Source organism: Symphalangus syndactylus, chromosome 11 (genome assembly GCF_028878055.3).
Source record: "Symphalangus syndactylus isolate Jambi chromosome 11, NHGRI_mSymSyn1-v2.1_pri, whole genome shotgun sequence".
In the NCBI taxonomy this organism is placed as follows: Eukaryota; Metazoa; Chordata; class Mammalia; order Primates; family Hylobatidae; genus Symphalangus; species Symphalangus syndactylus.
In genome coordinates, this window is record NC_072433.2 from 106,611,702 (window position 1) to 106,636,598 (window position 24,897).

Consider the following 24,897-nt stretch of genomic DNA (forward strand, 5'->3'; position numbering starts at 1 on the left):
CTTGGTAATTGTAAATCATGGGGCTATGAGCTGGTATCTGTAACTTTGACTGATTGGAGAACTTATTTACTGGTGGATCAGTTAGCCCATTGCTGCTCTGAGTTGATGGCCACTTATTTTATTAGAGTGTTTCATGAAGTTGGGAGGAAGACAAGAAATATGTGCTGGGCAGTTTGCTGTTTCATTCACACTCCCATGGTTAGTTGCTATATACTTTGAACAATGTAAATGCAAAAAATTAAAACAAATGTTTCAAAATTCCCCCTAACCATTGGAAATTGTAAATGGTGTTCATACATCTTGGAACTTGAATCCTAGTCTTCTTAAGCTTGACTTTTTCAAGCTATATGACACAATAAGGCCGACCTTCGTTTGTCTTCTCATCAACCACCTCCCCTTCTTCTTCTTCTTCTTCTTCTTCTTGTTCTTCTTCTTCTTTTTTTTTAAATCCTTTTGGGTTCTGAGGAAGGCTGGGAAACTGGCCCTCTGCAGTGAAAGTGGGATCATTTGAGTGTATGCTTCAGGTTTTGGTTTTCCTGTCCTATTGTTTTCTTACATACCTTGGTGCATTCTTTGTTTGATACATTGAGGTTAAGTGGCTATTAAGTTACACAGTGTCCTTAGTATCTAGTCTTTGTAGATAATTTACAAAGTATTATAAGAGAGGGATATTCACATTGACAGTGCTTTCATTTTGAACATGGTTGTAAGATTTTTCTTTGTGTTTTAGTTGTGTCATTTGTATTTGGTATATGTGACCTGAAATTACTAGCACTGGCCCATTTGTTCGTTCTTATTCAATGAATATTTATTGAATGCCCAATATGTTCTAGGCACTGTTATAAGTTTTGGGAATACAGCCTAGTTTATTGTCTCTTGGCAAATAATATGTAATTAACAGTCAACAAGGCTTTATGAATGCCAAGAAAGAACACAAATATATCTTCTCTGCTCCAGAAGAGCTGACTGTCTTGAGATTAGGGGATTGATTATTTTTCAATCACACGATTAAGAAGAAGAAGCCAAACAGAGAGAGATAACTTGGGGAGAAATGTGAGCCTGTGGACAGTAAAATGTCACTTGCGAGTAGCAGTATCCACAGGCAGAACCTGTGGAGCAAGAAAGTTTGCTAATAAAATTTTGTTTACTCTAACATAGGTTCTTCATGGAGAGCAGTACTTAGAGTTATATAAACCACTTCCCAGAGCAGGTGAGTTATTGATATACTAATTCCATAATACCATACTTTTATTTCCTGATTAACCTTTTAAATAACATCAGTGTGTTAAACTGGTGTAGAGTGACCTAATAAAACATATCACAAATTGTTTTGCACGTGTGAGCCATTAGAGTAGACTGATGTTAACTAGTACCTGTTTTGGTCACCTTAAGCTTTGTCCTTTAATAGTCTTAAAAATTTATTTCATAATTTATCCCTGTTGATGTATGTGTTATTAACAACTGAAAGGAACATTCGTGTGTGTGCTCTAAACTTAGTGATTGCCTATAATCTGTTATGGTTCTTAGGATTATTGTTCTTTTCTCAGGTATTTATCCTTATACTGATTTTCATAAAGCAAACAATGTTAAAAGATACAGAATTTCTTGTAATTCATTTTTTTCTATTTTGTTTTGGAGAAAATAAAAAACAAGTCTGCTTAAATAATCATTTTTACTTTTCTCAAAAATATCTTACTTGTTTAGATAATTGGATATATTTATTTCTCTACTTTGATGTTTGAATGTTGTCTAATTATATACTGGTCATATAAGGTGGTAGAATACAAAAAGGAATGTTTTGTTAATATTTGTCGTTTCACATTATACAATGTAGAGGTCAGCAAGTAGCTAGAATCCTACTTGAATATTTTTCTTAAACCTTTTTATTTTTCTAAAAAATTTATGAGATTTTTATTGCTTGAAGCTGAATAGCTTTATTTCAGTGTAAGTATTATAGCATAAGTTTTCAAAACAGCTCTTTTTATGTGAAACAATACACTTTTTGGTGATTGTGCATTGATCAAATATCGGCTGGATACCCAGTATTTGCAAGGCACAGTATTAGGTAGTAGGTAATTTTCTAACCTGACTGCATATCAAAATCACCCAAGTTATTACATTATATTATCTGTTAATTTAAGTAAAATGTAGATTCTCAATCCCAACCTTGGAAATTTTGTGTGTGTATATGTGTGTGTGTGTGTGTATGTGTGTATGCGTGCATGTATGTATGTGGTGGGGTGGTGGTGTTGGTGACAGTGGCTAGGAAGCTCCTTACGTGTTTCATATGTAACCAGCCCTATGGGTCCACTTGGAAACCACTGTTACAAGGGAAGTAGAAATGTGTAAGATAGGTTTCTGCCATTAGGGATTTTAAAATATGAAAAGAGAGATTAGATTTATACTCCAGAGTGATGATAACTGAACAGTGATGTGAATAGGAAGGTGTAGAGAATAACTTTTTAATTTTTTTTACCTCCTTAGCCTCAAGTTATATTTCTCATGAATTATTTTTTCTCAGTACAGCCTGTGCATTTTCTTTAAGTAGTTTTAAAATTTACTGTCTAGTAAATGTGAATGTTCAAAATATGAGATACTTGTGGTTTGGAACCTTTTAAACTGCAGAAAACCAAGGTCACGACTACTGTTTATAATTTACTACTGTTTATAAAACACACCAATTGATGAGACACAGAGTGTCAAGCATCAGGAGACTGATAACAACATCTCTTAATGGCTCATTTGTTGGCTCTACTGGTAGTGTCATAGGCTGACTTACCCTCATCATGTTAAAAATAACCACTAGAAGGAGTGAAGGAAACCTTACAGTAGTACTTTCTTTTCTGTCTGGTTTTTTTTTTTCGTTTTATATAAACTTTATTATTTTAAAAAAGAATTTTAACTTTTATTTTCGATTCAGGAGGTATCTGTGCAGATTTATTACATGGGTGTATTGTGTGATGCTAAGCTTTGGGATATAAATGATCCCATCACTCCAGTAGTGAGCATAGTACCGAATAGGTAGTTTTTCAGCTCTTGCTCTCCCTACTCTAGTAGTCCCCATTGTCTGTTGTTCCCATCTTTATGTCCGTGTGTACCCAGAGTTCAGCTCCCACTTATAAGTGAAAACATACAGTGTTTGGTTTTTTGTTCCTGCATTAATTCACTTAGGATAATGACGTCCAGCTGTATCCATGTTGCTGTGGAGCACATGATTTTGTTCTTTTTCATAGCTGCGTAGTATTCTGTGGTATATATGTACCACATTTTCTTTATCCATTTCACCATTGATGGGCACCTAGATTGATTCCATGTCTTTGCTACTGTGAATAGTGCTGCAGTGAGCATATGAGAGCATGTGTCTTTTTGATGGAATGATTTCTTTTCCTTTTGGTATATATCCAGTAATGAGATTGCTGGGTCAAATGGTAGTTCTGTTTTAAGTTCTTTGAGAAATCTCCAGACTGCTTTTCATGGTAGCTGAACTAATTTACATTCCCTCCAACAGTGTATAAATGTTCTGTTTTATCTGCAGCCTCACCAGCATCTGTTATTTTTTTGACTTTTTAGTAATAGCCATTCTGACTGATGTGAGATGGTATCTCATTGTGGTTTTGATTTGCATTTCTCTGATGATTAGTGTTATGAAGCATTTTTTTAATGTTTCTTGGCCACTTGTGTGTCTTCTTTTGAGAAGTGTCTGTTATGTCCTTTGCCCATTTCTTAATGGGATTATTTGTTTTTTGCTTTTTGAACTATGTTCCTCATAGATTCTAGACATTAGACCTCTGTTGGATACATAGTTTGAGAATATTTTCTCCCATTCTTTAGGTTGTCTGTTTACTCTGTTCATAGTTTAATTAGGTCCTACTTGTTAATCTTTGATTGTAATTGCTTTTGAGGACTTAGCCATAAATTATTTCCTAAGGCTCATGTCCAGAATGGTATTTCCTAGGTTTTATTCTAGAATTTTAATACTTTGAGGTCTTACATCTAAATATTTAATCTATCTTGAGTTAATTTTTGTATATGATGAAAGGTGGGAGTCTAGTTTCGTTTTTCTGCATATGGCTAGCCAGTTATCCCAGCACCATTTATTGAATAGGGAGTCCTTTCCCCATTCCCTGTATTTGTCAACTTTGTCAAAGATCAGATGGTTGTAGGTGTGTGGGTTTACTTCTGGGTTCTCTGTTCTTTTCCATTGGTCTTTTCTTGTACCAGTGCCATGCTGTTTTGGTTACTGTAGTTTTATAGTATAGTTTCAAGTCAGTTAATGTGATACTTCCAGCTTTGTTTTTTTACTTAGGATTGCTTTGACTATTCTGGCTCTTTCTGGTACCATATGAATTTTAGAGTATTTTTTTCTAATTCTGTAAAAAAAATGGCATTGGTAGTTTCATAGGAACAGCATCGAATCCGCAGATTGCTTTGAGTAGTATGACCATTTTAACAATATTGATTCTTCCAACCTATGAGTATGGAATGTTTTTCCATTTGTTTGTGTTGTCTGTGATTTCTTTCAGCAGTGTTTTATAGTTCTCCTTGTAGAGATCTTTCACCACCTTGATTAGATGTATTCCTAGATATTTTATTTTTTTTTGTGGCTATTGTAAATGAGATTGCGTTCTTGATTTGGCTGTCAGCTTGAATATTATTGGTGTATGGGAATGCTACTCTTTTTTGTTCATTGATCTTGTATCCTGAAACTTTTACTTGACTCATTATCAGTTCTAGAAGCCTTTTGGCAGATGGAGTCTTTAGTGTTTTCTAGGTATAGAATCATATCATTGGTGAAGAGAGATAATTTGACTTCTTTTCCTGTTTGGATGTCTTAAAAATTTTTTTTTTTCTTGCTTGATTGCTCTGGGTAGGACTTGCAGTACTGTGTTGAATAGGAGTAGAAATTTAAGAATGGGGTAAACGGTAATGGTTGTATGCTCAACAAATGTTTGTTGAATAACAGGGTCAAAAGAGACCAAGAGTAGTCCTTGACATTGCCAATGGTTATTTAAAAAAATCTGATGTATCAAATATTGATGTTTGAAATTTAGTGATTCAGGTATTCTGACTGCTTTTAATGTTGAATTATTTTTTCTAGTGAGTTCAGGAACATTATTATTATTTTTTATTATACTTTAAGTTCTGGGGTACATGTACACAACGTGCAGTTTTGTTACATAGGTATACACGTGCCATGGTGGTTTGCTGCACCCGTCAACCCGTCACCTATATTAGGTATTTCTCCTAATGTTATCCCTCCCCTTGTCCCCAACGCCTTGACAGGCCTTGGTGTGTGATGTTCCCCTCCCTGTGTCCATATGTTCTCATTGTTCAACTCCCACTTATGAGTGAGAACGTGTGGGTTTGATTTTCTGATCTTGTGATAATTTGCTGAGAATGGTGGTTTCCAGCTTCATCCATGTCCCTGCAAAGGACATGAACTCATCCTTTTTTATGGCTGCGTAGTATTCTATGGTGTATATGTGCCACATTTTCTTTATCCAGTGTATTATTGATGGACATTTGGGTTGGTTCCAAGTCTTTGCTATTGTGAATAGTGCCGCAATAAATATACGTGTGCATGTATTTTATAGTAGAATGATTTATAACCCTTTGGGTATATACCCAGTAATGGGATTGCTGGGTCAAATGATATTTCTATTTCTAGATCCTTGAGGAATCGCCACACTGTCTTCCACAGTGGTTGAACTAATTTACACTCCCACCAACAGTGTAAAAGGATTCTTATTTCTCCACATCCTCTCCAGCATCTGTTGTTCAGGAACATTATTTCAAACCATAGTTTTTTAGTTTTGCTGAGCTTACAGTGGAAACGCTATTAAATTCTTTCACATCTTCTTATAGTAATCTTTGGTTTTTAAGACACTGTTTTTCTTTTCTTTCTAGGAAAATTAAAATGTGAAGCAGTTGTTGCTGATGTCCTAGATAAAGGATCCGGTGTAGTGATTATTATGGATGGTATTTTATTTATAATTCTTATAATAATATTATTAGATTATAGTCTTTGTGTATGACATAATACTTCACCATAGAAGTTGATTAATAAGTTAGTATTTGTCTTCCATTTGTTAGAAAACAAGACAAGCATTTTTAAACTCTAAGAAAAATAACGAAGGAGGGGGAGAAGCATTTATTTCTGGGGTCAGGCTGGGAAGGGTGAGGCGTTTCATTTGGATTTAAGACAACATAACCAAAGCACAGAAGTGATAAATGTGGCTTGTATTGATAATATAGAGGAGAATTAAGCTTGCTGGAGTATGTTTTTGGCTGGAAGGAATATTAGATAGTCCTCACTTGACAATTAGGCTGTATTTTAGGTATTCTTTAATGTGTTAGCTATTTGGAACTTGGAGCATATTTGAACACTAAATTATTCTTATAAATGGTAGTTAGGCTCCTAGACTTGTGCTTTTATAAGTTTCTAGACTTGAACTTATGATGTGGTGTAAACACCACAGCCACATTTTATTTGCAGTGGGAAAAAAGATTATAGTAGTTTAATAAATATTGAAATACTAGTAATTAAACATAAGGTGAAGATACGATGCTTAAAATTTGTAAATTTTAGGCTGGGCGCGGTGGCTCACATCTGTAATCCTACAACTTTGGGAGGCCGAGGCGGTTGGATCACGAGGTCAGGAGATCGAGATCATCCTGGCTAACATGGTGAAACCCCGTCTCTACTTAAAATACAAAAAAATGAGCCGGGCGTGGTGGTGGGCGCCTGTAGTCCCAGCTACTTGGGAGACTGAGGCAGGAGAATGGCGTGAACCCGGGAGGCAGAGCATGCAGTGAGCCGAGATCGTGCCACTGCACTCCAGCCTGGGTGACTGAGCAAGACTCTGCTGCAAAAAAAAAAAAAAAAAAAAATTGTACATTTTATAAGTTAAATTTTAAAAATTAAATTTAAATATAAAACTTATAAGTTTTAAAGTTTAAGAACAAAAAAGTAGATATTTGTTGTCAGTGATTTTGGAACCTAAGAACAGTATAAAGTTTGACATTATTTAATATTTGGAATATAAGCTTATCATTTTTGTTGTAAATACATAGGAGGTTATACTGTATATGCTGTTTTGGAACTTGCTTTATTTTTGCTTAATAATCAATTGAGAACATTTTTGATGGTCTTAAATATTATGTATATTCTTTATCTTCCTTCTCCTCCTTTTCCTCTTCCTTTCTCTTTTTAGGTTTTCATGCTTGTCATTCCAGATGTTGGCCAACACTTGGCTACTATTCTCCCAGTTCTCTTTTAGTCTTCTCACCATTGTACCAAATGTAACATACCAAAAAAAAAAAAGTCCTGCTGAAACCTTGCTTTAATTTTTACTGTTCTCTCTTGATCTGCTCCATTTATTGAAATACAACTTGGCAATGGTCATTAGTATATTAGAATTTGTAGGCAAAGTATGGATGAAATTGGTTATTCAGTTGCCTGTGTGATAAAAATAAAAATCTTATTTGAAATACATTGACATGCCTTTCCTTATTTTTGGTTATAATTAGATTTTTCTTTAGTGTGCAATTTAAAATCATATTTCTAGTTTTGCAGAGCTAAATATGAAACAGATAATAATCTGTCCCTAGTAAGTTAGTAAATAGAGGGACAGCTGTCTTATTCATTACTTGCTCACTTATTTGCTAACTTGCTCAGTCATATCATTTATTCACCGATTTATTAATTAATAAACATTTATTAGGTGCCTTTTTTTCTGTACAGGAACTATTCTAGTTGATGGGAAAATAAGAGTGAGCAGAACAGTCATGATCCTGCCCTCATGTGTCTTATACCTTCATTCCCACTTATTTCCTCTGCATGCTCTTCTTGACTGCTTTGGCAGAATGTTTGAAAGTTCGAGTGTGGTTACCTGTACTTTCTAGTGGGATTATTTGAAATGTTTAAGGTGGAAATAATTGGGATCTGAATAGCAGTTGGAGAGCCTTAAGAAAAGTGAAAGAACTGCTATTTCATAGTTAAGAAAGGATTTTTGAAGCTCCTCTTCTCTCTGCCTTTCAGAGTCTGGATGAATGGATTAAAATGAATGCTTCGTAATCCAAACTTGGACGCCTTTACATGTTAGAACTCTTTCAGTAATTGGATTTTGTTTTTGAAACCTTGACAGGAATTGTTGAACCTATGTTGGTTAACTAGTTATGTCTTTTGGTAGTAACTTCTTTTATTTTTTCTTTTATTTACGTTTCAGTGTATTCTTATTCTGAGAAGGAACTTATATGCCACAATCAGTTCTCTCTCTTTCTTGTTGGCTCTGGAGGCTTTGGTGGAAAACGGACATCAGACAAAGTCAAGGTAAGCCATGACTTTATAAGCAAAACATATGTGTAGTTAAGGATTCTTACCTATACAATTGAGACTTGAACAGCATGAGTTTGAACTGCATGAGCCCACTTATAGGCAAATTTTCTTATACATCTGCCACCCCTGGGACACCAAGACCAACCCCTCTTCTTCCTCCTCCTCCTCCTCAGCCTACCCAATGTGAAAATGATGAGGATGAAGACCTTTATGATGATCTACTTCCACTTACTGAATAGTAAATATTCTTTCATTTTTTATGATTTTCATGACATTTTCTTTTTCTTAGCTTATTATTGTTATTATTATTTTTTTTTTTTCAGAGACAAGTGAACGTTTATTTTTGTGCCTTTCTTCCTATGTGTATGTCAAGTCTTTTTCAAAACAAGGCCTCAGGAAACTCCAGATTCAATTATGTCCCTGGGCTTGGTCGACTGCTGCAGGAGTCTTAGGGAGCCTTGTACAAATGCTAGAGTTGCTCATTTACCAACATTAAACCCTTGGATAGACGATGCAGCAAAGCAGGACTTCTTCCTCCATGGAATGTGCTGATTTCAGATAAGGTGGCAGCCAGTGTAGAAAATGTTTCCTAGCTTATTTTATTGTAATAATGCAGAATATAATAACACAAAATATGTGTCAATTGATGGTTTATGTTATTGGTAAGGGTTTTGGTTAACAGTAGGCTATCAGTTGTTAAGATTTTAGGGAGTCAAAAGTTATACGTGAATTTTTGACTGCATAGTCAGTGCTCCCAAGCCGCACATTGTTTAAGGGTCAACTGTATATTGATCTTATATTACCATATATGTAATCTTATAGCATAGAGACTCGGTAATCAGTACTTTGAAATAGTGTGTGTTCCTTGAATTTGAAGTGCTGTTTATGTTTATATATTCTCTGTACAACATATTTTATATATAGAAAAGCCTTGCTGAGTTAAGTATAATGTATCTGAGATAATTACGAGAATATTTGTTATTTTCTTGTACAATCTTTGCAGACCCCAAAAGTTTTTAGAAAAATTGAACACAGTGATCCTTGTATAGATTAAAATCTTCATTTATTAAAGGACCTAAGTATTTCTCTTATGCAAGATAATTCTGGTTTTTTTTTTGTTGTCAAATTCTGGAAACATATTTTTCCTAAAAATATTTAATTTGGATTTCACGTTAATCTGGCTTTACCTTTAAGTTATTTGTGGTAATAAGATTATACTGTAGTCAATATTCTTCTATAGTAAATAAAATATTATTTAAAGCAGTATTGGGAAAAGACTTCTGGAATGGTGACGTAAGAAGCTCCTTGGACTTTCTTGTCAGTGAAACAACCATGACTTGTAAAAAATTATTTTAAAACACAGCTATTTAATGTCTCTGGAAATTGTCCTAAGGGTATAGAGCAGATGAAGGAACATTTATTCAAGAAAATCTATTATATTTTGGTAAGAACAGTGAGGCTGTGTGGCATTTGAGCCACAACCCCTCCCTTTGTTCTTCCTCTCCTGGCTGAGCATGACAGAAACTGTACCCCAGCCATTTGCAGCCAAGAATGTAGGAGCCCTCTACCATGCTGTCTTCCCAGGATGGGCAGGCTATTAACTTTTCTTATCCTTCCCACTAGCTCTGAATTGCAGATGCTCTATTCCAGGTAAAAGTGACTGACTTGTGAGCCTCTATTTCTCCATCCAGCCCCTACTTACAGAGTGGAGACTTTACCCTACCTGTGGCAGGCTGAGAATACTGGGGCCCTGATTGCACTTCCCCTAGCTTTCCTGTAGCGTGGAGGTTCCATGGTTGGAGAGCCAGCTGAGAAGAACAGAAGCTACTACACCTGCCTTGCTTCCTTCTTGTAAAGCAAGTGTATCACTTGGAGAGAAGTATGTCACTATTCCTGCAGAAGTTCTGCCTGGAGGGAGAGGAAGGCTGTAATAACACAAAGTTCTGACCGTCTTCTCAAGGAAACAGTCTTTTTGTAACTGCGTATTTGGAAGTTCAAGCATAGGGATGCCCTCAAAAACAAGGTGTGGCTGTAGTGATAAGCAATTAAGAGAAGGCTGGTAGTTCCATAACAGCAGGGAGCTAAAGTGTAGCCCAGCTAGACATTTACTAGAAAGAACCAGGGAAAGAGATAGCTAAGAAAAGCCCTCCTGGGATTGTAACAAACCTCAAAGACTGACCTCAACGACTACCCTTGCAAAGAGACTTGAATTTAATTGGATCAGATTGTTGAACAATTTATACCCCAGGACACTGTTGAAAAAAATAGAACAGTCGTCTGGCAATTAGTGGAACCTAACACCTGGGTATGATACCAAAAGAGGCAGACAGTTTAACAGAGAGACCAAGGAGAGACAGTCAAAGAGAGCCCTGCTAAAACCAGTGTCATCCTAGGGTGACTGCACCTACTCAAGGTACAGTCTCTGAGGAGCAATATCAGAGGCTGTACACTATTGGGAGAATAGATTCACATATAAGAGTCTAGCTAAGTTACTAAATAAATAAACAATAACAACAAGCCCTGGAAGGGGTGGGGGATTAGTGTCTAGAGATGTTATAATCTATTATCTGCAATGTCCAGTTAGCAACAAAAAATTATAAGACATGGAAGAAACAGGAGAGTGTGATGCATAGATGGAAGAAACAAACAGGCAACAGAAACTGGCTTTGAGAGAACTTAGTAGACAGACTTCAAAGCAGCTGTTATTTATGTTCAAAGAACTAAAGGAAACCATGCTTAAATGTTACTAAATATATATAAATTATTACAAAGACTCATAGAAATTTTGGAGCTGAAAGTATAATAACTGAAATGAAAAATTTACTGTTGAAGGGCCAAATGTAGATTTCAGCTGACAGAAGAAAGAATCAAAAAAGCTTAAAGATACATTGATAGTGATTATACAAACTAAAGAACAGAGAGAACCACGGTGAAGAAAAGGAAAAAGAATGAAGAGCCTTAGAGACAGATGGAGTATCACTAAGCAGACTAACATTCATATAATGGGTGTATCAGAGACAGAGAAAGGAGCAGAAAAAAATTTTGAGGAAATAATGGCTTTTGATGAAAAACATTATACATCCAAGAAGCTCAGTGAACTCCAAATAGATTATATATCTGAAGAGATCCATATTCTCTTCATTGTAGTAAAAGTGTTGAAAGCCAGAAATGAAAAGAAAATGTTGAAAATAATGAAAGAAAAAATGACTCATTACTTACAAAGGAACCCTAATAAGATTAAGAGCTGACCTCTGACTTCTCATCAGAAACAATGGAAGTCAAAAGATAGTGGGCTAATGTATTCGGAGTGCTGAAAGGAAAAAAAAATACCACAAGGTCAACTAAGAATTTTATAACCAGCAAAATGATCTTTCTAAAATAAATGTAAAATAAAGACATTCCTGGACAATAAAAAATGACAGAATTTGTTGTTAGCAGTCTTGCCTTACAAGAAATACTAAATAAAGTTTTTCAGATTGATAGCAAGTGACCACATACTGTATTTATATGAAATAACCAGGATAGGCAAGTCTGTAGAGTCAGAAAGTAGATTAGATGTTGCCAAGGGCTGGAGGAGAAAGGAGACAAGGGAGAGGGACTGCTGATGGGTATAGGGTTTTCTTTTGGGAACTTGAAAATGTGCCTAAGTTGATTCTGGTGATGGTTGGACAACTCTGTGAATATACTAAAAATGACTGGATTTTACATATTAAAGGGGCGAATTATATGTGTATTGTGTCAGTAAAGCTGTTTGAAAAATTAATATTGATCAATACTATATGAAAACAATGTCCCGGGCCCACATTTAAAAGTTGTCCGCATTTATTGCTTGGATGTGAAAAAATTACCTTGACAGGTATTAAGTGGGTATTATTTATGTGAGGTTGTATCTATTCACAGGTAGCAAATTATGAGTTATTAAGAACCCTAAGGCAAGTTGTGCACTACACAAACATATGCAGTGGCATTGTCTGAATGAAAAGCTTGGAAATGTTATATTCACTCTTAAAACTTCCAAGCTTTTAGTGAAGATATTATTTTAGAAAGGGTAAAATACAAGTCTGAGGCTATATTAGGTGAAGTAAATATAACATGCTGTTTGTTTTTCCTTTTTAACTGTATGTTCTTTTTCTTTATTCTTTTTTTTTTTTTGAGGTGGAATCTCGCTGTATCGCCCAGCCTGGAGTGCAGTGGTGCAATCTCGGCTCACTGCAGCCTCTGCCTCCCAGGCTCAACCGATCTTCCTGCCTCAGCCTCCCAAGTAGCTGGGATTACAGGTGCCTGCCACCATGCCTGGCTAATTTTTGTATTTTTAGTAGAGACGGGGTTTCACCATGTTGGCCAGGCTAGTCTCGAACTCCTGACCTCAGGTGTCCCATCCACCTCGGGCTCCCTGTATGTTCTTTTTAATATTGGGCAATAATGAATTACTGTAGACCAGAAAATAATCTAAACTAGATACCATTCTCTAAGCACTTTTCACAAGTATCACTTGTTGCTTTGAGAACAAAATCAGAGATGATGTCAAGTCATGGTGAAGCCCTGTGCCATAAAGGAGTTTCTAGTCTGTTAACAGTAAAACTACCATCGCAGCACTGTCCATCTTAAATGCCCTTTGTATACATGGCATACAATGGATTTTGTGGAATGAAAGGTACTCAGAATTTTTTAATTTTTAATTTTTATTTATTTATTTTTAATCAGGAAGCCCTCACAATCAAGACAGGTTCAGAGAACTCTTGGTACTCAGAAATTTTAAAAGACTGCTCAGGACCTATAGATTGAAGTCAGGTCCTCCAAAACCTAGTAGAATGCATTGAAAATAAATTTGTAAATAAAACCTGCAAAATACACTGCATGCAACTGAAACAAAGGAGTGTAATTCATGCAATGATTTTTGAAAAACGGCAGCCCGCCTTTTGTTTGCTTTTAGAAGGAGCAATTTCCTTCATGATCTTTTTTTATGTTTTGGGTGTGGCGGGGTTTGTGAGGATAAGTTTGGGAATATATCTAAGTGTGGCATTTTAGTAATGAAAAATCACTAATTTCTTAACTCTCTGAAAGGATAAAAGCTTACTTTATTGTGGAAAATTTACCTAATTGAGAATAAATGAATAATAAAATTTTGCCTCTATTATAAATTATTGAAAAGTAGATATTAGCTACTTGAATTTTTTATGTTTACTTTGTTTTAAATCAGCCATAAACTGGCACTCAGATACTTACTTTGTAGATGTTGCAAACTTTTCCTCAAAAGGGAATTTTAAGTGTTGGCATTAAGGGATCATAATAATTCAAATATTTTTGGTAACCAACTTTAAAATGTATTATTTTGTTAAGATGGCAAATTAAAATATGCAAGGATTTAAAAGACCCGTTTTAAAGACTGAATCAATTTAGATGTGAATTATATGTCTAATTCTTGTAGTTGTTTTAGTCTTTTACACGGGGAAAAACTGTGCTTAACTTTTTCTCCATTGTGGCCTGGAGGATGAATCTGATTACATAATTCTTTACATTAAAAAAGGTCATTTCAGGCAATTCATAGTGTAGATGAAGCTAGGAGTTATGAAATTTTAAATATCATTATTTCCTGAGCATGTTTTTTTTTTTTTTTAAAAAAACCCTTTTATCCAATTTGCAGGTTTATTGTATTGAAACGTGGTTATGTATCAAATATTAGTTTGGTTAAAGAGAATAATGATAATTTGTATTTAAGATTTAACATGTAATGTCTTAATTTTAGGTAGCTGTAGCCATACCTAATAGACCTCCTGATGCTGTACTTACGGATACCACCTCTCTTAATCAGGTAAGATTGTATTTTTGAAAAATGATAAATCCACCTGGTTGATGACACTTTTTAATTTATAACTCTAATACCTTATAACATTATGCATCTAAAAAGTGGGGCCCGTTCAACATAATAAACATACAGACAAGTTTCCTGTGATTGCAAGTTATTTTTGCTAAATTTTTAGTTATTAATGTTTTCCCACTAGATACCAAAATAAAATATAAAATGGTTTTTTATTAGTGAATTTAAAAAGCATTACATGTTGTTGGTAATGGAGTGCTTTCTTTGGAGAGGCTGCCCACTTTAAGAGTGAAGAATTTCATGAAAGCCTCAGAGTAAGTGCAGGATAAAAAATAGTTAAAAGGCAAGTATTAGTCATCCTTTCCTCTTTGGGAAAGAAAGCAATGCCACACTGCTTGGAAACAGATTATTTTATACCAACTGTAAAGGACATGCAAATAAAGCATCTTAGAAGCAGTAGGTGATTTAATCTTTTTTGTTTGACATAAAAAATTTGTTTTCTGGTGAAGGAGATAAAATGTCTTGTCAGTTCACAAATTCTGTGAGCATAGAAAAATTTGTTTAAGAAGCAAAAGGCAACCATAAAAGTGAGAAAAGCAAGTTTATTTTTGAGAGACCTCAAGATTCTTCTCTAAGACGGCCAGCAGACTAACCATGCAGATATAGCATAAAATCCTTAAACCTCTGGAGTAATGCAATGTGTGAGCATGTAATAACAGTAAATTGTTCAGAAAGTTCACTTTTAAAAAAATTTTTGGTTGTATTTTAGAGGAGAACAACACACAGTGGGGCCTACAGGAGGGTAGAGGGTAGGAGAAGGGAGAGGATCAGGAAAAATAACTAATGGGTAGTAGGTTTAATACCTGGGTGGTTAAATAATATGTACAACAAACCCCCATGACATGGAATTACCTGTGTAACAATCCTGCACATATACTCCTGAACTTATAAGTTAAAAAATTTTTTTTGGTATGTTCGATATGAAAACTTCTGCAGTACTTACTGTTTCCTAGCAAACAGAAATGTAATCTCATGAGCCAGAGAGAATTAAAGTTGGTACATATGTATTTTTTTTCTGTACCATATAATCAGGTGATGGAGGGAACACTGCTTTATTCTTGCCTTTAAATATTTTTTCCATCCATTACTGTTTCTTACCAATTTCTTAAGAATGCGCTCATATTTATGTTTACATAAGGCTTAATTAAGAAACTAATTCTGTTAGAGTACTAAAAAACAGAAAAGGCTCATGGTTTCATGGTTCAGAAAACCCAAGAAGTGCCTCTTTATTGTACTGAAATAAAAAATGTATCTGCTGTAAATAAAAGCTGAATAGTTTCCAAGGTTTGAATTTCTACACACTGTAAGTAGTGTTTTCTTTCTTTTGTTTTTTTTTTTTTTTTCAGATGACTAAAACTTTTTGTTAGTTTTAAGGTAGGTTTTAATATTTTGCTGCGTGACAAAAGACAGTTTTTAAATCAACAATATTTTTGTGTGAGTAATGGGCACTCATCATTTGGCAGAGGTTCTTAGCCATTTTCTATCATACGATAATAAGAGAATATAATGAAAGCTATATACCAGTTCCCTAAAAAACATTTTGCATAAAACTTTGCGTAAATTTCAGGGAATTTGTGGGTCATCTGAAATTGGATCCATGCTATAAGAAATATGAGTCAATTAGAAGAAATGTCATCTATTGTCAAGGAATGGAAAGAACACTTGGATACTCAACTTACAGATGTCTGAGATAACTAGGGCAGCTATTCCAAGCAATGAATGTTTAAATACAAGGCTTTGATTTATAGTATAAGTGTAACAGACATTCAGAGAAGGGATACTCATTAGGGAATGACATGTAGAAGGGTTAGATAGTAAAAATGGGACTTAGCTGAGATGGTATGCCGGTGTTCTCTCTCCGGATATGTAGGGCTTGCAGTGTGTTGAGAAGTAATGATGGAGTCTAAGAAAGGAGAAGAGCGTGACGTGTGTATAAGGGGTAAGAATTAGAGCATTCACATTGGAGACTAGTGTAGGATGATTGTGCATGGGCAGATCTTTAAGAGATATGGAAATGAGAAAAAATTATGCCATTATACATAAACTTTATGCTAGGTATTTATATTAACTAAGTAACTTTTCAATCATTAAGAAAACTGGCAACTATATATTTTTAACTCTACCAGTATTACTTCTGGAATGTCTGTTTATAATGTCTTCAAGAGAGTTTCTTCATCTTGAAACTAGTATGACAGGCTTGCACAGTGGCTCACACCTTAAATCCCAGCACTTTGGGAGGTTGAGGCAGGAGAATCGCTTGAGCTCAGGAGTTTGAGACCAGCCTGGGGCAAGACCTTGTCTCCACTAAAAGTAATAATAATAATAAAAAAAGTAGCCGAGCATGGTGGCATATGCCTATTGTCCCAGCTACTCAGGAGGCCGAGGTGGAGGATCACTTGAGCCTGGAAAATCAAGGCTGCGGTGAGCTATGATTGCACCATTGCGCTCCAGCCTGGGTAACAGAGCAAGACCCTGTCTCAAAAAACAAAACAAAACAAAACAAAACAAACGAGTATGACAATACAAGTGTACTTTGTAGTTTTTCATGATTATTAATAGACAATTCCACTGCAATAATCTAGAAAGACCAAACAATAAGTAAATATCAGATGTCAGGCTTTGTATTTGAGGAAAATGAGAATAAATATCCATAGTTTCCCCAGATACATATCTTATACTATACGTATCCTATTAAGTGAAGTTAATATTTGGCATATCAGTTCTAGTATCCAGTAAAATGTAATTCTTTATTACAATTACTGTCATCTTGAACTGAAAACAGACGTAGGCTCAAAAACAGGTCTTCTAGTGGGAGATCTTTGCAGATTTAGAACACCCGTTTGTGGGGCCACAAAGCTGTAGAAAGATCATGGATGCTGGTTGGACCATCTGAGTCACTTGCACGTAACTGCCAGAAAGTGCTTACTATCTGATGGGATCATCTAAAGTGAACTGCTGATCAGCTGTGTGTTTTAAATGCAGAGACTGATTGCATTCCAGACGTTGCAAATATCGAGTCATATTTCCTAGAGTATTCTTCCTCTCTTATTTTTATTTGGACCTTTAGGACCATAAAGAACTCACGTAAAGTCATTAAGAATCAAAGCAACACAAGCATTCATCTCATCTAGAAGAGTCCCAGCATTTAATTTAGTTTCACTAGAATATTTTCATAATTTTGTATAATTGCTTCTACTAAACGATCACAGTATGATACACCAACTGTCAATTTTTAAAAGAAAAAACTTCTTTTACATCCTCTGGTCTCATAATCTGAGAGAGATATTGCTGACAGTCCTATTCTAGGTCCCACTCGCAGTTCCAGAAAAGACTCCTTTGAACTTTTTCTCTAGGCTGCCACAGCACCCATCGCCTTTAGTTTCCAATACGTGTCACCTTCACTTCACTGATTGTTTGTGGGTGGAAGTTTCAGATAAATCATTGGGAATCAAAAACAAATCACTGAGAAACCAAAAAAATTACCATACATTTTATAACTACTACCTTTTTTTTTTTTAAGCAATGATTTATTATTTTCCAAGAGTCTGGGTTGACTGGGTGATGTTTCTGCTACAAATGGTGTAGCTGCTTTTAGATGGCAGCTGGGCAGGGCTGGAAGGTTCCAAGATGGCTTCTTTTGCATATCTGGGGTCTTAGTGCTAGCTGTTGGCTGGGGTGCTTCAAATCTTCCCTACATGGCCTCTTTCTTCATGTGGTGTATCATCTTCCAGGACCTCTTTTATAGCCCTCAGTGAGACCCCCATTTGGATTTCTGGAGTTATTTTTCTGTGTAACTTCCTCCTCTTCAGTACACACAAATTCAGCTGTATCATCCTTTCAGAATTCTAATCTATATTTGTAACTCATTGAGACCGCTTTGCTGTGTTCGAGATATCTGAATTGCAGTCTGAGAACTGCTGTCAGAAGGAAGCTGTACAATTGTAGAGCTCATCTTGTTTGTTTCTTTTCTGTAAAGAATTGTAGTCCTGCATTGCCTACTGTCCAATATCTAGGAACAGTGGTAACCCTCACCTTTTTTTTTCTTTATAATTTTTCTAGTTGTTTACGGTGGAAGAATAAGTCCATTCCAGGTCCTTCATTATGGCCAGAAGCAAAAGTTGTATATACCTTTTTTAATGCTCTTAGTGCCTCATTTTCCCGTTTAATCCATGACTATCTAGTTTTTTAGTTTTTATTGCTGTCCTTTGGCTTTGTGTGTTTCTTGTATAACAGTCAAAAGAGCTTATTTTACTTTCCTTTTCCCCTCTTATTGTTCCCATTTTGGGGGATGCATTATTTTTACTGTTTAGAGCATTTAACATTTATGTATTATTTCCACTTTCTGCATCTTTTAGTTTTAGATTTACAATTGAACATGTCAACCCTTTTGTTAAAGCTTCTTAGTCAGCTCTTAGTTGGATGAAGCTCCTTCTGTGGAAGGTTTCCCAAGAAGGGCTCATGTGTATAGTGTTTCCTTGGTTTCTGTATGTTTAAAACTATTTACCCTACATACTTGAAGGGACAGCTTTGTTGGATATAAAATCTAATTTCTTAAGAATGGTGCATCATTGTTGTCTTACTTTGTATGTTGCCTTTGAAAAGTCTGACGCCAATCTGATTATCTTCCCCTGTAAGTTACTTGATCTTTACCCTGAGGCCCTCAAGATTATTTTCGTTTTTAAAGTCTAATGGTTCTGCTGGGATATGTCTCAGTCTTGCATGTTGCAGGTCAGTCTTCCTTATATACCTGGTGGGCCTTTTTAATATGTATATTCAGGTCCTTTAGGTTTATAGTATTAAAATTTTAAATGTTAGTTCTCTTTCACTGTTTTGCTTTTCTTTCTTCAGGTACTCCATTTATATGTACGTTGGATCTTTTCATGTCTTTCAACTACTTTTCTCTTTTAGTTCCTTCTCGATTTCATTTTCATTCTCATGGTTCATTTCTGCTCTTTCTGCCATCTCCTTATTTCATTTTTATTTGCTTATGTTCTCCTTTGGGTACCTTATAATTTAGTCTTCATTTCTTATATGATTTTGATTTTTTCTTTCCATTTCTTTCTTGAATTTAATCATTATTTCTTCATGTATGTCATCCATTTTTTTTTTAGTTTTTGGATTTTGGATTCAGAGTGTTTGTTTCACGTCCCCAAATGCTTGAGTGTTTTGTTATAGTTTTCTTCTGTTTGGTAGTTTGTTTATTGGGGGGCGGGGGTGGATTTTATTTACTAAAAGGTTTTGTTTTGCATTTTCAGTTTTAGTTTTTTTTTAAATATATATATTTTTTATTATACTTTAAGTTCTAGGGTACATGTGCACAATGTGCAGGTTTGTTACATATGTATACATGTGCCATGTTGGTGTGCTGCACCCGTTAACTCGTCATTTACATTAGGTATATCTCCTAATGCTATCCCTCCCCCCTACCCCCACCCCACAACAGGCCCCAGTGTGTGATGTTCCCCTTCCTGTGTCCAAGTGTTCTCATTATTCAATTCCCACTTATGAGTGAGAACATGCGGTGTTTGGTTTTTTGTCCTTGCGATGGTTTGCTGAGAATGATGGTTTCCAGCTTCATCTGTGTCCCTACAAAGGACATGAACTCATCATTTTTTATGGCTGCATGGTATTCCATGGTGTATATGTGCTACATTTTCTTAATCCAGTCTATCATTGTTGGACATTTGGGTTGGTTCCGAGTCTTTGCTATTGTGAGTAGTGCTGCAGTAAACATACGTGTGCGTGTGTCTTTATAGCAGCATGATTTATAATCCTTTGGGTATATACCCAGTAATGGGATGGCTGGGTCAGATCATATTTCTAGTTCTAGATCCCTGAGGAATCGCAGTTTTAGTTCTATGTTAGCATTGTATAGATGAAGAATATTTACTTCTGTGCATTTTGTGGTTTGGGATGGTTTCCAAGATTCTTAGTTCAAAATTGCCCTTTCTCTCTGTGTAGCAAAATGCAATTTCTTTAGTTGGTGGCTTTAAAGAAGGGGTGCTGTGGGGAGGATTTTTATTTTTAAAAATAAAAAAAATTATCTTTCAGGGTCATTAATTTCCTTTCTTGTTTCTTTTTTTCTTCATCATCCAGTCTCCAAAGGTGATATCTTTGTTTTATTCTCTTCTCCCCGAAAGTGATACCTTTCTGGGATTGCCACTGGAAGGCCAGTGTACTATTAATTATTTTCACTGTAGTCAGTGCTCTAATCTTCCAGGATTCATTTCAGTATTTTTGCCCTTAAGATGGGTTTATCTGGGAGTGATTTTCCTTTTCCCTCTTCCATGCACTGCTTTTGCACCCCCCAAGCCCTGCCACTCTGCAGTAGCTTTCAGAGGGTTCTCAAAAGTTAGCACTGATAGAAAAGTGGTGTTTATTTTGAGACTTACTGGAATTTGAAGTCTGCAGTGTTCTCTGTCTTCTAGTTACACTGTAGGCTTGAGATTTGTGTAGTTTTATTTGTTCTCATTATTTGTATATTTGTTTGGAGGATATGAGGACTTAAAAACCACTAGTTTCCTGAGCCTATTTATTTAGCATTTAGTTTAACTTAATGGTACAATTTTAAAAAATCAAATTAAGAAATAGTTTACCTGTATACAGATTATCCTCCCACCTACTTTTAATGTGCAAAATAATGTATAGCTATTTTTCTTTTTCTTACTTTTTGGTGGTTATTTATAATGACTTATTTCTAGGCAGAAATGAAACAAGAAACTTTTAGCTTTCCTTCTGAAATATGCCATTTCTTCAAAATACATAGAAGATAAGCTTTGGCAGTTATCATTATTAATTGAACAATGCTTATTTTGTGTTATGGTTGAATGGGTCAAACATCCAGTCAGTTGGGTTTTGTCATTTCTCATAATGAGCCTTTTTTGTCTTTGTTTAACTCTGTTATCTATGGAAAGCAATGCCATCATTGAAATAATGTGAGATATGTCATATTAATATGGTTTCTTTAGAACACTGTTTTCATTTATGGAAATGATATATGTGGAATGAGAATACTAGTACTAATCTTAGAAACTTGGTTGTTTATATTGTTGCTGTAATCTTTAAAAAATAACTAACATTTATTGAGGTATTATTTATCAAAGATAATACCTGGTAAGCTTTATCCCACCTTTTTCCAACTACTCTGTGAGAGTAAGTTCTGTTAGCCTCTAAATGTTTCTAAATGAGCAATTGAGGCTTCGAATGGTGAAGAAACTTGCCCATTAATGGTAGAGCTGGCTTTGAATCCAGATCTGCCTGGTACCAAATCCCATGATCTAGCATGTGCTTGACAATTTCCTGTCACAATTGCAGGCCCTGAAATGTGTCTTTCTTTCATTTGTATACAACATCATGATATATATTTGCTAACATTTTATTATATAAAGTACTTTTTAAAAATTATCATTTACTTTTCTTAACATCTCATATGGGACCTTGCAAGTCACCAGTATTCAATAATTGTTTATTTGATTTCATTATATTAAGAAGACATGTAAAGGAAAGAATATTGAGTCATTGAGAAAGTAAATAATTTATAGAACCATTATATGGAGTGACGGGGAAGGAAAAGAGCTTATTGGAATTATACAAAGCATATTAAAAAGAATGATGTTTTCTTACGAATTATAGAATATTTTCTATAAATAAAACTTGTTAAAAATAATCAATAGTTTAAAAGTAATAAAAGATCAGTAATTTTAAAAAGATATGGCTAGTCTTTACACAACATTTCAGTAGTCTTTGGAAAACAGCACAGCAATTAATGAGAAAGGGAAGAAGTCTTGAGGCTGACCTAAAAGGATCAATTTTACAGATACATTAAATACACTTACTATTAGCTGTTTGGTGAATTTCTTCCTTTCAGTGCTGGTAAGTGCTTTTTAACTTGGAAGAATGTACCATTTAAATGCCAGAAAGTATGGTGACTTTTTCCCTATTGTAATCCAGGCCACGCTGCTAATCTTACCTTATCTAACTAAACTAGTGATGTGGAAATCTGGACCCAGCAGAACTTTTATCATAATAGCAAGCTATCAGTTCAGTCAGTTTTCTTGCAGGGTGAGCTAACGTTCATGATTTAGTGTACCAGTAGAATGAAAGTTAGAAGTGTTTGATGTTTCTATGTCTGATATTGTCTTAGAAGCTTCAATTTAAAACACCCCAGTAAGAAAGTTGGCATAAATTTTGCTTGCTTAGAACAGACTATAAACATTTACCTTATCTGTGTATAAATGGGAGTAGACTGATTGACTTCTTTTTGTGAATTTCTTCTTAGGCAGTAGTAACAGTGTTTTACCCAGATGTAATTCTTGGCTTCCCTTTCTACATTTTTTTTTCCCTCCTACTGATTTTAGTGGCAAGTGTTAAAAAAATATTTCGTTATGGGTAATCTTTATTGTTAAAGATAATTATTTTTAAAATCAGAGCCTCAGGTACGTTATAATACAATGCTTATAGCAATAACCAGCCATGTTTCCTATTTTTCATTTAATGTATTCTAACAAAACACTGAGTTCTAGTTATGTTTATGGTTTCTCCACAGGCTGCTTTGTACCGCCTCAGTGGAGACTGGAATCCCTTACACATTGATCCTAACTTTGCTAGTCTAGCAGGTGAGTCGTCGATAATATGTATCAATGAAAAATATTAGCCATTCGATATTTAATTAACTAAATAATGTAAAGACACTACTACTTATGACTGGTAGTTTGAGTAACATTTAAAAAAATGTTTTTTTGTTTATTACATTTATGCAAAGGATATGGAAAGGTAGGAAATGTGTTCAGAAAATAGGGCACTTGAAATTCAGATTATGGTGGAGGGAAGTTCCTGCTAGTGCGAGGTCTAGGATAGGACCATGAGGGTGGGTGTCTGAGTTATCACAAAGGACAAGGTCATTGGAGAGACAGCAAGGACCTGAAAGGTTAGGGAAGGATCATCTACCTATGTGGATATTGAGAGTACCTTGGATGATTTCATGGTTACAACGGAAACTAAACAAAACAATTGTGTTTCCAGATCTCTCACATTCTTTTCCTGTTTATTTATTTTTTCTTTCTTTCTTTATTTCATAATTTCCTCCCAGGAAATACACTTTAAAAAATAGCTACTGTGTTTCTTAAAATAGATGGTATAATTCCTGCTAATGCAATCTAAAGACATTTTTAAAGTCTTGAACTAACTACACTTGATTTTTAAACTTTAAAGGTACCTGTATCTAAAACTCAGTGTTCTCTCTTTTCCTAGGTTTTGACAAGCCCATATTACATGGATTATGTACATTCGGATTTTCTGCCAGGCGTGTTTTACAGCAGTTTGCAGATAATGATGTGTCAAGATTCAAGGCAATTAAGGTAAATGTATATTACTATGTAATTTGAATATTACTTCCTTTTTCTATCTTTAGAGAAGAAAAGGGGTTTTAGTGTTTAATTGAAAGTAGATATTGTACTACAGCAATGTACATTTATTTCATTGACCTGGCAATCAGCACACTTTCTTTTTGTAGCTATAAATAGCTCTGTTGCACTTGCACCAGGAAGGATGCACAGTTGCAATTTTAACAGATTAACTGGGTTGCTTTATAAATTAATTAGGTGCATATATATATATATATATATATATATATATCAGTACATATGCCTTGAAAACTCAAGATTTGCTTTTTTTAACTGTTTTATCATTTTCCTTAATTTAATTAAAAATGTTAAGTGGCTGATTAAGTCCAATAAACATACATCTACAGCAATATAATGATTGCATATTGTTTTAACTCTGTACTTTTTAGTTGATTTCAAATTTTTATCCATTATAAATAACAAGGAAAAATATCCATGCCCATATTATTTTGTGTACGTTTAAGCCAAAAGATGTACACTTAAAAAAGTTTAAGGCATTGTCAAATAGCTCCAAAAGCTTTTAACTTATCCTCCACACAGCAGTGAAAATATATTTTCTGATGCATTGCCTTTGATAGCACTGATTACTGTCATGCTTTTCGTTTTATTACAACTATTTTTGATTATCCAGTAATATATACACAGAGAAAATAATACAAAAAATTGTGAAATAAAAAGTGGAATTATTTTGCCCTGTATACTCACCCCAGGCCTCATTCCTCAGACTTAATTTGTACCACTTTTAACTATTTCTTTAAGTTGTTCTGATGTACCTATATAACTCTACCTAATATGATTATGGTTTTATTTCTTGATTTGTCAAGATAAAAAACACTATTTTTTGATTCCATACTTTGAAAAGACAAAGAATTGGCTTACTTATATTAGTTACATCTTTATTTTACTGATTTTATCATATTATACTTAGGTCTTTTAGGAATTTAAATATCTTTAAACCTTGATTTTTTTTTCCTTTTGTGCTCTCTAATTTCCTTTCCAATTTTTTCCTCCTACAAGTAAAAGAGTTTCCTTTTAAAACATTTTTAACCCCACAATTCTTTTTTAAAGGCTCGTTTTGCAAAACCAGTATATCCAGGACAAACTCTACAAACTGAGATGTGGAAGGAAGGAAACAGAATTCATTTTCAAACCAAGGTATGAATTTTACTTTGCCACCCTTCTCACATGCTTTATCATTGTGTTCCATCTTATCATTTTTTTTTGGTTAGTACTATGGATAGAACGTTCTTTTTAAGTAGTGGTAAATTTTAATTAAAAAT

At 34.7% G+C, this 24,897-nt stretch overlaps 1 protein-coding gene across 5 annotated transcripts in view; it reads left to right on the forward strand.

The window, feature by feature from the left end:
- HSD17B4 (hydroxysteroid 17-beta dehydrogenase 4) overlaps positions 1–24,897 on the forward strand; it is an 88,210-nt gene that overhangs the window by 48,084 nt on the left and 15,229 nt on the right. For 4 of the 5 annotated variants that reach the window (XM_055298771.2, XM_055298775.2, XM_055298772.2 and 1 more), the window contains 7 exons: positions 1,159–1,210; positions 5,908–5,979; positions 8,229–8,332; positions 14,085–14,150; positions 22,762–22,831; positions 23,466–23,572; positions 24,686–24,772. In XM_055298771.2, the coding sequence (XP_055154746.1) occupies positions 1,159–1,210; positions 5,908–5,979; positions 8,229–8,332; positions 14,085–14,150; positions 22,762–22,831; positions 23,466–23,572; positions 24,686–24,772 (558 nt within the window). The remainder of the gene's footprint in view (positions 1–1,158; positions 1,211–5,907; positions 5,980–8,228; positions 8,333–14,084; positions 14,151–22,761; positions 22,832–23,465; positions 23,573–24,685; positions 24,773–24,897) is intronic. The other variant, XM_055298774.2, reaches the window with a different exon arrangement.